Genomic DNA, 15,667 nt, shown 5'->3' with positions numbered 1-15,667 from the left:
TTTTCTATGACTGCCTTCTGCAGTATGCCTGCATGGATCATACTTCTTTGTTTTGCCTATTTTTCTTTGTGTGATTTTCTGCTATTGTTAACTTTCCTTTAGTTAACTCAAATATCAGCACCTTATCCTTTTTCAAAGTCACCATTTAACATTCGTCTTTCCTTTTACATACAGTGAGGAAAGAAAACTCTTATTCTTTTATTCCTATAATAAACAACCACAGGATTTTAAAAATAATATCATGCTTGCATAAATTGCCTACTGCAGGTAGGACAATTTATGTGATCAGTGAAAACTATAATTCAGAGACAACAACAGCCGCAATGAGGAAGACCTCACCATTGGTTCATTAGCAGGTCTCCGTATTGTACTTTTTACCATTAACATTATTTGACCTCTAACACTGGAAGTGTTTACACTGGCAGCTTATATGTCCTCTTTATACAAGTATCCCCCACACTCATTCTCTTGCCGTGGTGATTTATGCAGTCAAGTGATCATCTAAATTGCTTAGGAGCAAAAATTGAGACTGCAGGCATTTCCTAGAGATAGCAAATAGCTAATTAGCATTATAATTTCCCCTGAACTGACCAATAACCATTCAGCCCAGACAGCAGGACTGCCCTACATGCTGATGCTCCCACTAACGGGGAAACCTCAGTGGTAGGGTGGTCTTTGAAATGGAAAGGATTACTGTGAGGGGGAACCCGCTAGTGCTAATGTTTCATGCCCATGGTAATCCTTTCTGAATCCCAGGGAATATTTGTACCTTATGCCATTGTAATTTTTTCTCCTGAATCTATTCTCTCTTCTTTCTCCATAGTTTTTTCTTGTAGCTAATATCCATAATTATTTCTGCAACTTTTCTACCATGATGTTGTCTATATTTGATAACAGTCTTGCTTTTCGCATGTTTCTACAAATCTATTTGATTTATTTCAATTTTACTTATTAACCCAGTAGCTGGGCAGGTTTAATCTGTCAAATTATATCAACTGTTTTGAATCTGAGTAAACAGGTTATGGATCAAAGCAAGTTATTCTTGAAACAAAAGACTGTTCTACTTCTTCTGATTGCTGACTCTGCAGGTAACAACATGTCTCCCAGATTAGGTGAATTAACTATGATTTGCCCTTCCTCTGTAACTCTGAATTTTGCTGTACAGCTTTGGATTTATGTGATAAATCTCATAGTGACTCAGTTTGCTGCTGTACCTCATTAATAATGTCAACACCTTATGTTGTCTGAGAGTAGTGAATAGACAAGTTGAGCTATGCTTTGTTTTTCTCTCCACTCCCCATGTCCTCTTCAAGAATAGCTTGTTTCAGCTTGATCCTATCCAGTCTGAATTTTTGTTGTTATATTTATAGCCACCCAAGAAACACCTCTTTTAGTTGCTATAAAAAGTCTGTTAGTATGTTTGTGGTTTCATCTAAGGGTGATTTACGTTTAGCATTCCTCTTCTTTTTTACCCTCTGCCATCATTTTTCTGTATTTGCTTGCTTTTGACTTTGACACTATCTAAGTGATATACTGGGCTTATCAATCAAAGTATCTTTTACAGTAGATAGTAATTTATTTATTTCCACATCATCTTCCTCATCAGATTAAGTGATATAGTATGCTTATCAATCAAAATGTCTTTTAAGGTAGATGGGACTTTAGTCACTTCCCCATCATCTTCATCAGAATAAATTAAATAGTGGGCTTATCAATCAAAATGTCTTTTAAGGTAGATGGGAGTTTATTCAATTCCTCATCATCTTCCTCATCGGAATAAGTGATACAGTGGGCTTATCAATCAAGGCATCTTTTAAGATACACTGGAGCTTATTCAGTTCCCCATTATACACCTCATCAGAATAAGTGATACAGTAGCCTTATCATTCAAATGTCTTTTAAGGTTGTTGGGAGTTTATTCACTTACCCATCATCTTGCCCATCAGATGAATTATGTATCGGTGTATGTAATATGCGTGCAGTCTGCTCTGTTGTTCTAAATCCGATTGTGACCTGTTTTGTTTTACCTTGATTTGAATGACTTTATTAAGATTTATTAACAACATGCTACCGTATTTCCCTGAAAATAAGTCCGGGTCTTATACTTTCCCCCCGCTGAAATACACATTAGGGGATTCCTTATTTACTCCCCCTGTACAACAATCTACATTTATTAATTTATTCATGTACAAAAATCGACATTTATTCATGTACACAAATCAACATTTATTCATGTACACAAATCGACATTTATTCATGTACACAAATCGACATTTATTCATGTACACAAATTTACATTTATTTGGTACTTTTCCGTTATTGGGCAACAGTTCTAGGTAACACGTTAACAGTTGTGTGAGAATTCTACATAAACAGTGCAACAAACATTTCAACTTCAGAATATCTACTCCTTGGCTTTCACAGTGCAATATTGCATGCTTAACAGAAAGTGCAGAAAAATCTCAATACATGTATATTGGAGGAGGGAAATAAAACATGCGAATAACTTCCACTTTTTGAGTGGTGCTGCTTTCTTTATTCATTACCCAAACCGTAAGAGACGAATGATGGAAAGTCATAAAAATTAAGTCTGAGAACTAGTGGCCTTAATTTGTAATTATCCCTTGATAATGAAACGTTACCTTAGTACAATAAAGTCAAAACCTGACAAGAGCTTGCTGGCAGCTGAAAGCAGAAGCAATCCATTCTGTTGCCCTGATAACGGAAAAGTTATTCAAATACAGTCATGTAATCTTCTTCTGGAACATTGTCATAAGTCTCTAACCCCCGAATTTTGGCCTGAATTTCTTGCGACTCCATTTCCTGTAGAACCATTGGCCCCAATCTGTCATGCCGAGCAATAGAGCTCTCCTTAAATGAGCACTGCTTGTCCAAGTAGCCTGCTCGTAGTGCATTGGCAACACAGCTGTCAGTGATTTTATCACATGAATTCTTCACCCAAATCACGACCTCTTGCAGGCTAGGCTTCACAACATTTTTCACGCTGATTTCTCTCCATTCTATTTTCAATGTAGTCATTGAGTTCCATGCGCAAATGGTCCTTGAATGGCTTGTTTATTGCAATATCAAGAGTCTGGAGATAGGCAGTCATTCCCGCAGGAATCATTATTTGATCTGTTCTTCTCTGTGCAAGGAAGTTCTTCATGTCTTTAGCGCAGTGAATGCTGGCTGAATCCCAGACTAGCAGACCTCTTTTGCCACCTCGCAAAACAAGTGGCAGCATTACATCGACCCACTTCCTTATAACTGCTTGTGTGCACCAGGATTTTTCGATTTCAAGAATGTAAATGCCTGAAACACGTTCAATCTTATTTTTCTTGCCCTTACTAATGATTAGAGGTAGGGTTTTCTTTCCATCTAGATGAATACAGATAACACATGCACTTTCGGAACCATTGGGGGGAATGTAGATTGATGAGGCACCCCTCTGATCAATTGTTGTTTGAGATCCTTGACCCATAAACACTGCAGTTTCATCCATAGCAATCATGCTGGAGAGTTGGTATTTAGAAAAGCCGATGCCATCAACAAAGAACTTGAATGCAAGTGCACGTTTAATAACTTCAGTATCTTCCAGCTTGAACAGTGTTGTCGATCTTCTTAGAGACAGTTCATATCACTGAAGGAAGCCATCCAGCCAATGTTGTGATGCTTTGAATTCTTCTGAGGATATTTCTAACTGTGGTGCTATTGCAAGGGCAAATGCTTGAATAGCAGTCCTGCGCACAACCAAAGCCTTTGTTCTCCTGTTAGCAATTCATTCACAGATGATGTCTTCTAGCTCAGGAAATAATGGCTGCCGGCCTGATCCACACTTGCACTTCTTAGCATTTCCCTCGTCCACCTGTTGACTAAGGTTATTGTACTCTGTTCACCATTTTCAGACCATTCAGAAATCCAACTTCTTCTCTTTGCAGAAAGCCTTCAGGTTCTTTCCTCGGGAGGCCTCCATGATTCCTTTCTTGTACTAGATGGAATAGCTCTTTCTTTTTGCACTCATCTTGTCTGGGGGGGGGGGGGGTAATTGAAGACTTACGAGACCGGAGTGGCAACAAAAATGGTGACAGTTAAGAAGACACAACCACGCCCGTTCATTATCAAGTCCACACGTTTTACGTGCGTTGTCTGTACTTTGACGGATCAAAGTACATTTGCCAGTATTTATGGGCCAAGGATGTCAAACGTCAAGTGTGAGTGAGGATTTGGGTTACAGTAAGAATCATGGAGGACTCCCGGGGAAAGAATCTTATGACTTTCTGCAAAGAGAAGAAGTTGGGTGTCTGAATGGTCTGAAAATGGTGAGCAGAGTACAATAACCTCAATCAACAGGTGTCAATAATATTATTATTTTATAATTCAACATGTCCGTCGTGTGTTGTTGACGATCTTAACTGGGGCTTATTTTTGGGGTAGGGCTTATATCATGACCACCCTGGAAAACCATGCTAGGCCTTATTCTCTGGTTAGGTCTTATTTGCAGAGAAATCCGGTATCTGTGGCAGCATTACAGATTGGTAAGTTCTGTATGTGTACAACCTAGTTTCTGTTAGACATGTATTACTCTTGATCTTACTTTAACCTACACAGTGTTACCATGGTATCAACATTTTCATTAAATTTATTGGTGGAATACTGTTCCACTCCTCCCTAGTGCCAGTGAACTCATTAGCCATATTAACACACAGATTTGATATACTATTACCTTTTATTAAATTTAAATAGTATGCTAAAGTATATAATAATATGTCTTTCATCACTGTCTTAACTTATTTTTTTCCAAAATGATTATACTTAATAACACTAGTTGTTAACAGTTTAGGCAGTTATTTTTGATGAAACTTGTTATGTCTGGTGTACATATGGTATCCTTCTTCTATATTTTGTCAGATAACCATTTATATCTTCTTCTACTTCTTCTTTTGGCTGCTCTCATTAGGGGTCGCCACAGCGGATCACCTGTTTCCATTTCTTCCTGTCCTCTGCATCTTGCTCTGTCACACCAGCCACCTGCATGTCCTCTCTCACCACATCCATAAACCTTTTCTTAGGCCTTCCTCTTTTCCTGTTACCTGGCAGCTTCATCCTTAGCATTTTTTTCTCAATATACTCTGCAACCCTCCTCAGCATATGTCCAAACCAACATAATCTTGCCTCACTGGCTTTGTCTCCAAACCTTCCAACCTGGGCTGACCCTCTAATATACTTATTCCTAATCCTGTCCATCCTTGTCACACCCAGTGCAAATCTTAACATCTTCAACTCTGCCACGTCAAGCTCTGACTCCTGCCTTTTTGTCAGTGCCACTGTCTCCAACCCATATAACATAGCTGGTCTCACTACCCTCTTGTAGACCTTCCCTTTCACTCTTACTGGTACTCGTCTGTCACAAATCACTCCTGACACTCTTCTCCACCCACTCCATCCTGCCTGTACTCTCTTCTTCACCTCTCTTCCACACTCACCATTATTCTGAACTGTTGATCCCAAGTACTTAAACTCATCCACCTTCACCACCTCTACTCCCTGCATCCTCACCATTCCTCTATCCTCCCTCTCATTCACACACATATATTCTGTCTTAGTCCTGCTGACCTTCATTCCTCTTCTGTCTAGAGCATATCTCCACCTCTCCAGGGTCTCCTCCACCTGTTCCCTACTCTCACTACAGATCACAATGTCATCTGCAAACATCATCATCCACGGGGACTCCTGTCTGATCTCGTCTGTCAACCTGTCCATCACCATTGCAAATAAGAAAGGGCTCAGAGCTGTTCCTTGATGTAATCCCACCTCCACCTTAAATGCATGCATCACTCCCACCGCAGACCTCACTACTGTCACACTACCCTCATACATATCCTGTACCACTCTTACATACTTTTCTGACACTCCTGACTTCCTCATACAATACCACAACTCCTCTCTAGGCACCCTGTCATATGCTTTCTCTAAGTCCACAAAGAAGCAATGCAACTCCTTCTGACCTTCTCTGTACTTCTCCATCAACACTCTCAGAGCAAACATCGCATCTGTAGTACTCTTTTCTGGCATGAAACCATACTGCTGATCACTAATCATCACCTCCCTTCTTAACCTAGCTTCCACTACTCTTTCCCATAACTTCTTGCTATGACTGATCAATTTAATCCCTCTGTAGTTACTACAGCTCTGCACATCACCCTTATTCTTACAAATTGGTACCACAACACTTTTTCTCCATTCCTCAGGCATCCTCTCACTTTCCAAGATTTCATTAAACAATCTAGTTAAAAACTCCACTGTCATTTCACTTAAACACCTCCATGCTTCCACAGGTATGTCATCTCGACCAACAACCTTTCCATTCTTCATCCTCTTCATAGCTGTCCTTACTTCCTCCTTGCTAATCCATTGCACTTCATGATTCACTATACCCACATCATCCAACCTTCTCTCTCTCTCATTCTCTTCATTCTTCAGCTTTCCATCTGCTCAACACACTCTCCTTGCTTGTGAGTATGTTTCCCTCATTATCTTTTATCACCTTTACCTGCTGCACATCTTTACTAGCTCGGTCCCTCTGTCTAGCCAATCGGTACAGGTCCTTTTCTCCCTCTTTAGTGTCCAACCTTTCATACAACTCTTCATACGCCTTATCCTTTGCCTTCGCCGCATCTCTCTTTGCCATACACCTCATCTCCTTATACTCTTGTCTACTTTCTTCATCTCTCTGACAATCCCAATTCTTCTTTGCCAACCTCTTTCTCTGTATACTCTCCTGTACTTCATTCCACCACCAGGTCTCCTTGTCCTCCTTCCTTTTTCCAGATGTCACACCAAGCACCTTTCTAGCCATCACTCTTACTAGCTCTGATGTAGTTACCCAGCTATTTGGTAACTCTTCACTGCCACCCAGTGCCTGTCTTAACTCATCCCTGAACTCCACCTCACAACCCTTTTTCAATTTCCACCATTTGATCCTTGGTGCTGCCCTCACACTCATCCTCCTCTTCTTGATCACCAATGTCATCCTACAAACCACCATCCTATGCTGCCTAACTACACTTTCCCCTGCCACCACTTTACAGTCTCCGATCTCCTTCAGACTGGCCCTTCTACGTAAGATATAATCCACCTATGTGCATCTTCCTCCACTCTTGTATGTCACCCTATGCTCCTCCCTCTTGTTAAAATACATATTCACCACAGCCATGTCCATCCTTTTCACAAAATCCACTACCATCTGACCTTCTGCATTCCTTTGCTTAACACCATACCTACCCATCACTTCCTCATCCCCTCTGTTCCCTTCAACTAACGTGCCCATTGAAATCTGTTCCAGTCACCAGTCTCTCACCCTTGGGTACAGTCATTATCACTTTATCCAACTCACTTAGGAAAATGTTATTAATACTGTGGTCTGAACCCAATGAAAACTCACAGTGTAATTACTCAGACACAACAGCATGTAAGGTTTTCTGAAAGCCTCACTGCAGTAATGTGGTGGAGCTAAAATGTATTCCACATGATGTTACTTATCAGTAGGTGATGACATAAGCAACAGCATGTATGAAGGCTCACTGGAACCTGCATTTTGTAATTACTGGAAAATTTCTGTGTTACCTACAGTCCTGCTTAATGAAAACAAAACTCGGCAATACTACAACTGTAGCAAATATATAACAGCCTCCTTATGTCATCTGTTTTGACCCTTGGTAAACAGTCTATGGATTAAAACAGGAACATGAAATCAGGCATACTCCTCTACAACCTTCAAGTACTAGCGTTTATTTCCAATTTCTAAGTAGTAATAAGATGGTAGCCAAAAATTCTCTGTGGTGAATCTGGAAAAAAATAGAGTCTGTCTGGCAACTACCTTACAGAAATTACTTTGGTAAACATTGTGTTTCCTTTTGCTTTTTTGCCCCAAATTTTCGACCGTCAGGTATCGCTCTCGACCAACTACAAGCTGCAGTGGCTGAGAAAAAAATATAACTGCTGTATTTTACCTTCCTTAAGTACTAATTGCATTTGGAAACCTTAGAGACAGATTGGCATGTTTGAGATGGAATATTTGACTTGTTAACATTATAAATGTGTTATTCATTCTCCGATTATCTGCTTTATCATGTTCAAATGGGAGGTGGGTTTGGCATAATGGTTAAGGTCTTCACCTTAGACACAAGGTACATGGTTTGATTTTGACCTTGGGGTATTGGCTAAGATTAAAATAGCCCCTCAAGGCAGTTAGCATACTATTCACCTATGAACCGATAAATCTATGAGCACATGACAGAGAAAATAATTTGAGATAAGATGCCAATCTACCCACACACACAGAAAAAGTGGAGTGTCCTGCAAAATGAACACAGACATAGAGGACAAACAGACTCCACACATAAGGGACCCTGGGTGAGTGTGGACAAAATCAAGCTCTGCAAGTGCTTGTGTGGCACCACTATTGCTTGTTACAAAACTGTACACACCAATAAAGATGTCTGTTAAATATCTAGCAATTAGATTGCAATGAAAATACTGCAGGATGTATCCTCAGGGAACAGACTCATAGTTTAAACTTTCAGTTTCTCAGGTTTGTCAGTGACACTCGTTTTGTATAGAGGCAAAGGTATGTCTTTGCATTTTTCTGGATAAAAGTAATGCACATGTCCACTCACACAGTTGCTGCTGCAGATTGTACTTCTGAGTAAAAACAAATATCTAGCCAAGACAGCCGATATGAGCGCAAGTGGTGATATGAAACTAGAAAGGGTTAAACAGAAAGATAGATAAACTAAATAAACCGAACATGTTAAAGCAAACTAGGAAAGAAGGAAGTAAGAAATAGTTGGATTAAAATTAAACACACCCCTAACATATCACACAATGTTAATATCTGCCTAGTCTATCAAACACTTCCACAGCCAGGAACATAACTCCTCCATATCCGTTTGCAAGAATTGATAATCCAAGTTAACTTCTTTAATTATAGCACCTAAGAAATAATAAAGTGAACTGGAATACAACAGATGTAGAAAATTGATAATCCAAGTTAACTTCTTTAATAATAGCACCTAAGAAATAATAAAGTGAACTGGAATATAACAGATGTAGAAAATGTATATCACAATGAAATAAAGAACCTGCTGGTAGCAACAAATATAAATGTCAAGGATTAGAAAGCAGATACAACCAAGCACAATTTTATAGGTTTTACAACTGAAAGTGAAATGGCAATACATTACCGGTGTGCTGGACATTGGTGTTTCATTAAAAATAAGCTTTATTTGTGCATCAGGAGATAAAGGCTCCACTTGTAACCAGAGACGCACTTCACCTTTCTCGAGAATGTCAATATTCCAACCTGATATTAACTTGATTACTAGGGAAAAAAAAACAGATGAAGTGATTGGTGGACTGAACATTTTCCATGTCAAAACAAATATATTTATAAAAGTTTCACCAAGAGGCAAAATTTATAACCACAGTAAACTAGTTATCTATTTTTAGATCATCCATTTAAAAATATATATTATTTTCTGTTAAGTTTGCAATCATATACTCAACATGCAGGAGGTTGAGCTGAGCTGAGCGATTTCCACATTTCGAAAGTCGGAATGTTGAAACCCAACATTATGACTGCCCAAACGTACCCCACTTCTGGAGCCATGTTAGCTCTTGTTCCTGGGTTTGGAGTGGTTGGGAGTTTTGGTATTTGGAGTTTATGTTGGGCATGCCAGTATTCATCATGCGGACTTTTGGGGAAAGGTTGCAGGCACTAGTCGACTTGATTGCCTTGTGTCGACTATATAATAGTAAACTCTTCTTTTATATGTAGAGACACTACAGAAGAACTACATCTAGACAGAGTTTTTTTTTCTTTTGGTACTGCTAGTAGTACTCCAGATGACTTGTATGTGTCATGGCCTTTCTAGCTTGGATTAGAGTTTCCATAGCAGAACAGCTGGGCAGTGGTAGCTGGTAACTTCAAATCAAGAGGGAGGCGTGCAGGAAGCAGCCAATGGGATGTGGCCAGACACAATGGGGTAAGGCTAAATTGAGTGGGGGTAACTGCAATTTAGTGGAGGTTATTTTACAGCAGACTCAATATTAATCAAGCTTACCATTTTATATAATAACTAGCCACACACTATTGCAAATGCTATGAAGTCTATCAGCACTATTCTTCCTCACATGCCAGAACCCCGTTACGAAAAGCTCATTTCATCGCTAATGAGGTAGTTGAATAGTTTTTACTATAATACACAAAAACTCAACTTGGAAAGTCCATATTCCTCACAGTTCCACACTGAAAGGGTGTGTCACACATTCAGTATTAATTATTTAAACTGAAATCTATGGCCAATCATTTCATCCACAAACAAGTCACTATACCAATGGATTACCTAAAGTAGCTGCTTTGACCCTATAAGGATTAAAATAACAGTAAAAATAACAATGGTCACATTAATTTATATTTTTGCTCAGAAACTGTAGTCACAGCTTGTATTCCAGCTTCTACATAGGTTCATAGGTTCATAGCTTCATAGGTAGGTACTAGGCTATCGGCCCTGGGGCCTATACAAGCCTAGCCAAAAAGGTACCCCGGCATTTGCCACCCAAGAAAATTATTTTCCTGTGCCACTGTCGAGTAGAGCCACAGAAGAACCACACCCAAACACACATTAGACTTGTAAAGTCGGAATTACAGCAGCAAACAGCAAGATGAATTATTTCACTCATACACACCTGCCATCCATATTGTCCACCCAAAGTATGTGGTTTGACCATCCTAGTCTAAAAAAAAATTTATATATATATATATATATATATATATATATATATATATATATATATATATATATATATATATATATATATATATATATATATATATATATATATATATATATATATATATATATATATATATATATATATATATATATATATATATATATATATATATATTTATATACATATATATGTATATATATATGTATGTATATATATATATATATATATATATATATATATATATAAACTTGTAGTTATATTAATGCATTTTTCTGACATAAACAGTTGTCACAGCTACTAGTCAAACTCTTTTGTTCATAGGTTCATAGGTAGGTACTAGGCTATCAGCTCGAGGGCCTACGTAAGCCTAGCCAACAAGGTTCCCTGGCTTACGCCACCCAAGAAAGTTATTTTCCTGTGCCACTGTTGAGCAGAGACACAGAAGTGATCCCCAGGGTGTATTTCCTATTTCCCATCCATTCATCAAGATTTTTCTTGAAGAGTGCTAATGAAGAACTTTGCTTGACATAGATGGGTAGCCTGTTCCAGAGTATGGGAAGTCTCTAGGACAGGAATCTATCCCTCCAGCATGTCTTGTTCATTGTGGTGACAAGGTTTAGGTCCCTAAAGCGTGTAGCTCAGAGGGATTGGGATTTCTTTAGGTATAGCATGTCCAACAGCTCTGAGTTTGACATAGCTTTATATGTTAGGCAGAGATCACCTCGGAGTAGGCAATATGCTACGGAGTAAAGCTGGAGTTTTTTGAGATGGTCAGTGTAGGGCATCTGTTTGAGGCCAGTAATCTTCTTTGTGAGGTAGTTCTGTGGCCTTTCCAGCTGCTGCAGATGTCTTGTGATGTGCATTCCAAAAGGGGCATTGTACTCTATAATGGGTCTAATGAGTGTCGAGTAGAGGGGAACAATGACCTCTTTTTTCCTGGATGAGAACCCTTTTATGATGAGGTGTGCCACATAGAAGGACTTCCTGACTACTGTGGCAATGTGACTATCAAAGGACAGACTACTGTCCACCAGGGTTCCAAGGTCTCTTATCACACATTCGGTGTTAAGTAGACTGCTGTCTATGCAGTAGTTCAAGGGTACAGAGTTTTTGCCAAGGGGGATGACAATGCACTTTTTGGCATTGAGCCTGAGGCCATGGCTCTGACACCAGGCATCTGTCTCAGCGAGGCCCTTCTGTAAGATTTCCACATCATTTGGGGACTCAACTATGGCTCCTAGTTTGCAGTTATCTGCGAACTTTGTTAGCCAGAGGCCTTCTGTGTTAGCCTGTACTTCAGAGAAGTACATACCAAACAGGAGAGGTCCAGGACTGAACTCTGTGGTACTCCAGTTGTCACTGGTTTGAGGTCAGATTTGGAGTGTGCAACTTTTACAGTGTGGGTTCTGTCAGTAAGCCAGTTGGCAACCCATCTTGTGATGTAGGGATTTATATCTAGTTTAGTGAGTTTAGCTATAATTCCAGAATGGGCAATGGTGCTGAAAGCCTTGGCAAGGTCAAGATAGGCTGTGTGAACCACCTTACCCTCATCTACAGCTTTGGTGACTGCCTCAAAGAAGTTGATCAGGTTCAGGAGGCATGATTTGCCTTTCACAAACCTGAACTGGTTGAGGGCATTCTCAGTGAACAATCTCATATCTTGCCATAAGGTATCAGGTGGCGTCCTTCCCAGTCTCCACCGGAGATAATCATGCCCATGGTTGTTCCCCTGAAATATATGCATCCCCATCTCTCCCTGTCAGAGGCAAGAGGACTCTGCTGCTTCACTTTTCTGTCATCCTCACCCAGCTCTTCAAGTTCCAGGGCCACTAATCAAACCCTGGTCACCTGAGTTGTACTTAGGGCTCCATCCCTCTATTCCATGGATCAAGATACAACAAATATAAAGAACTGTTCTCAGAAAATAACTTCTCAGACCATACTAAACCACTAAATCAAGTATGAGGAGGTTAATTCTTGGTAAAACTGGGATGACTGTCATTAGGCTATAGACATTTAGTGTCTAAAACTTTCCCAGACATCTAATACTTCCCTTTTACCCATAATTCTCTGTGTGAAGACCTTTTTCTCCAGTAAGCATTGGGAGACCTCCCAGTCTACTTAAATAGATTGAGGTATATTTTTCTGCTTGTCAATGTAAGTAACTTTTTTTCCATTCCTTTTTTATCACAGCCAGTTACCAACAACCACCTTTGATATTTTTGGTTAGTTTTTGATCATTTTTCTCTCTCAAAAACTTCTTCTGATAGCTTCCTTTCTCTAAACTTAATGTTTTATTGGCTTTCACTTAGAACCCTATTGGCATTACTTTTAACTTTAGGATTGTTTTCCTTCAGGTGTTTGAACTTTGGCAGTGGTGCATTTTACAGTTTAATGTTACTCTATATGTATCTGCTGTTCATTTCCGTATGCTATATACCTCATACTGGTGTTCTACTTTGACATTCTTGCTGGTAAAAGAGAGTCTTGGTAATATGAATTTTTTTTTAAAATTGCTGCTATTGTTGGATGCATATATTGCTATTGGTTGATAGTTCCTTTATTATTAGTGCTGTCAGTGTTTTTTATTTAAACTTTGAAATTGGTTAAAATGGAAGGAGCTTTAAAAAAATGCATGTGCTGCAACAAGCGTCCTTCCAGAGTAAACATAAATACTTGTACTGCCTTGCAGAAGAGCAAAATACTACCCACTGTGAGACTTGCCAATTTTTTAATCCAAATACTATGGTGAGTAGAAAAGTGAAATTAGACTATTTTTCATGCAAATAACTTTCTCTGGTATGGCTGACAAATATTTAGCTCTAAAGGAAGTTTTATTTGCCAGAGCTGTTGAACTTCTCATCAGAACTGGAAGGCCAAGAAAAGGTCTCTGCAGAGCTGGATTGTATTCACATGCGGCCCCTAGATAGGGTAATGGACAAGGGCCTCTATTCCCCTCCTTTAGCCAATCCAGTCTACCACTACTTGCGTCTCTCTATCCCTCTCTTATTACCATAAACAGTGTTCAATAGCTTTGACACCTATCCAGATTTTTTCCGGACTATTCAGAAATCAGAACAATTGCTCAGTAGTCCAGAAAACACTGCACAAACTCTGGCATTCTGTGTAACAAATCAAACAGAATACTAGTGTTTGTTAAAATTCAGATTCTCAACTTTTTTAAAAGAAAAACATCACTAATGCAATTTCACAAAATGAGAGTGGACATGGGCAGTGAAGGTGGGGAAAGGAAGGGGATAGTGAAATTAGGGGTGGTGCTGGTGAGGCCACTGTCCAGTTTCAGAAGCAGCAAAAGGCAGCAACTTTACTGCTCAACCCTGTCGATGTGCGTACTATTTTCTTCACTTTTACAAGAATACAGAGATTTGTATTTAATTTAAAACTTTTATTTCAAATTTCATAGCGCAAACACTGATGGCCGTTTGCCAAACAAAACAATAAAGTCTCCCATTAAATACAGACTTAGCACGAGCAAAACTAAACTTTTTTTCCATTGTAACACACATTCACTGAAGCTCACATTCATTGAAAATGAATCTGGTCAGTTGTGGACTAAGTGTACCTTGGATCCCTTTCTGTTTTCAAATTATGTGACCCCCACATACATTTTTAGGACTATAAACACGTGTTCTTTGATTAACCTGTTTGTTTTAAATTGTATTTCTTGTTTAACATAACATTTGTTGGCATGTGTGTTTAAATTTGCAGTTTTGAACATTCTTCCAGTTTTCCAGTAAGCAGTACAACAAAATATATGAACTAATAATGACAAAATATCTGTTTCAGAACATTTCAATCATAAAAGGCCTCTCAATCTGTTGTTAATATCTGTACTCACTAATTATGGCCATTATATTGACTGTGTACACACCATGCCTGATTGTGATAAAAGTGGCTACAGTAAAGTATTCCAATTTGCTTTACACAAATGAACACCAGTCCTGCAAAGACAGACTAATGACTTTTTTAGCAGGGTCATTCATTTCTATCTACAGACATCCTTCATATCTAGCTATTATAGCTGCATTGTTGACTGCATCCTTCTCAGATATCTGCGTCAAAAATTAATAAAAGTGATAATGATAAAATCACATATTTCAAATTTGTTTCACACAAACACACATTAGGAAGTGTTCCAACTTAACACACACACCCACACATGCGTGTGCGCGTGGGCATACACACACACACACACACACACACACACACACACACACACACACACACACACACACACACACACACACACACAGTTATTCTGTAAAGCCAGATTAAAGACTGTTTAAAAATGAGCAGCTGATAAGAGCATAAGGTACTTTCATCCATGGAGAGCCCCCAACCACGACCAACAGTTATAGCCACTTTGCTGACCGTGAGCATCCTTTACTGTTATGAAGGAATACATTATACATACTTTCATGGCAGCTTTGGATGACTTACATGAAACTACATAAAGATCACTATCATTGGATAAACTACATGAAACTGCATTATGATCACTAACATATAAGATCCAACCATGTATAGCACAGTTTAAATAGAAAGTATTTATGGAAGAGAAAAAATATTAACTACCCAATAACATATGCTAAGGATAAAACAATATTCACAATCTTTGCAGAAGTAAAGGTTATCTGAATATTTCCACATTAAAGAGAACTATTTGTGATGTAGAGGCTGCTGCTGACAAGCAGCTTTGCATTTCAGTGCTTCATCTATACATGAAGTGCTTGCTGCCCTTGAAGAATAAATTGCCCAGGTTTCATTAAAATGGTGTGCTGGTGATGTTGCCATAACATTTCCTGAAATACAGAAGTTATGCAATAGGAAATGTCTGCCAAACAATGAAAAC

At 38.9% G+C, this 15,667-nt stretch overlaps 1 protein-coding gene across 1 annotated transcript in view; it reads right to left on the bottom strand.

Annotated features, from left to right (window-relative positions):
* The window catches only part of LOC122816536 (myomesin-3-like), a 522,511-nt gene that overhangs the window by 261,463 nt on the left and 245,381 nt on the right, over positions 1-15,667 (bottom strand). The window contains exon 11 of the mRNA XM_044089388.1: positions 9,243-9,379. Within this exon, the coding sequence (XP_043945323.1) occupies positions 9,243-9,379 (137 nt within the window). The remainder of the gene's footprint in view (positions 1-9,242; positions 9,380-15,667) is intronic.

Source organism: Protopterus annectens, chromosome 1.part1, assembly GCF_019279795.1.
Source record: "Protopterus annectens isolate FY-2018-M chromosome 1.part1, PAN1.0, whole genome shotgun sequence".
Lineage (NCBI taxonomy): Eukaryota > Metazoa > Chordata > Ceratodontiformes > Protopteridae > Protopterus > Protopterus annectens.
The sequence above is the reverse complement of the archived record's forward strand: the minus strand, read 5'-3'. Positions and strand labels throughout refer to the sequence as shown.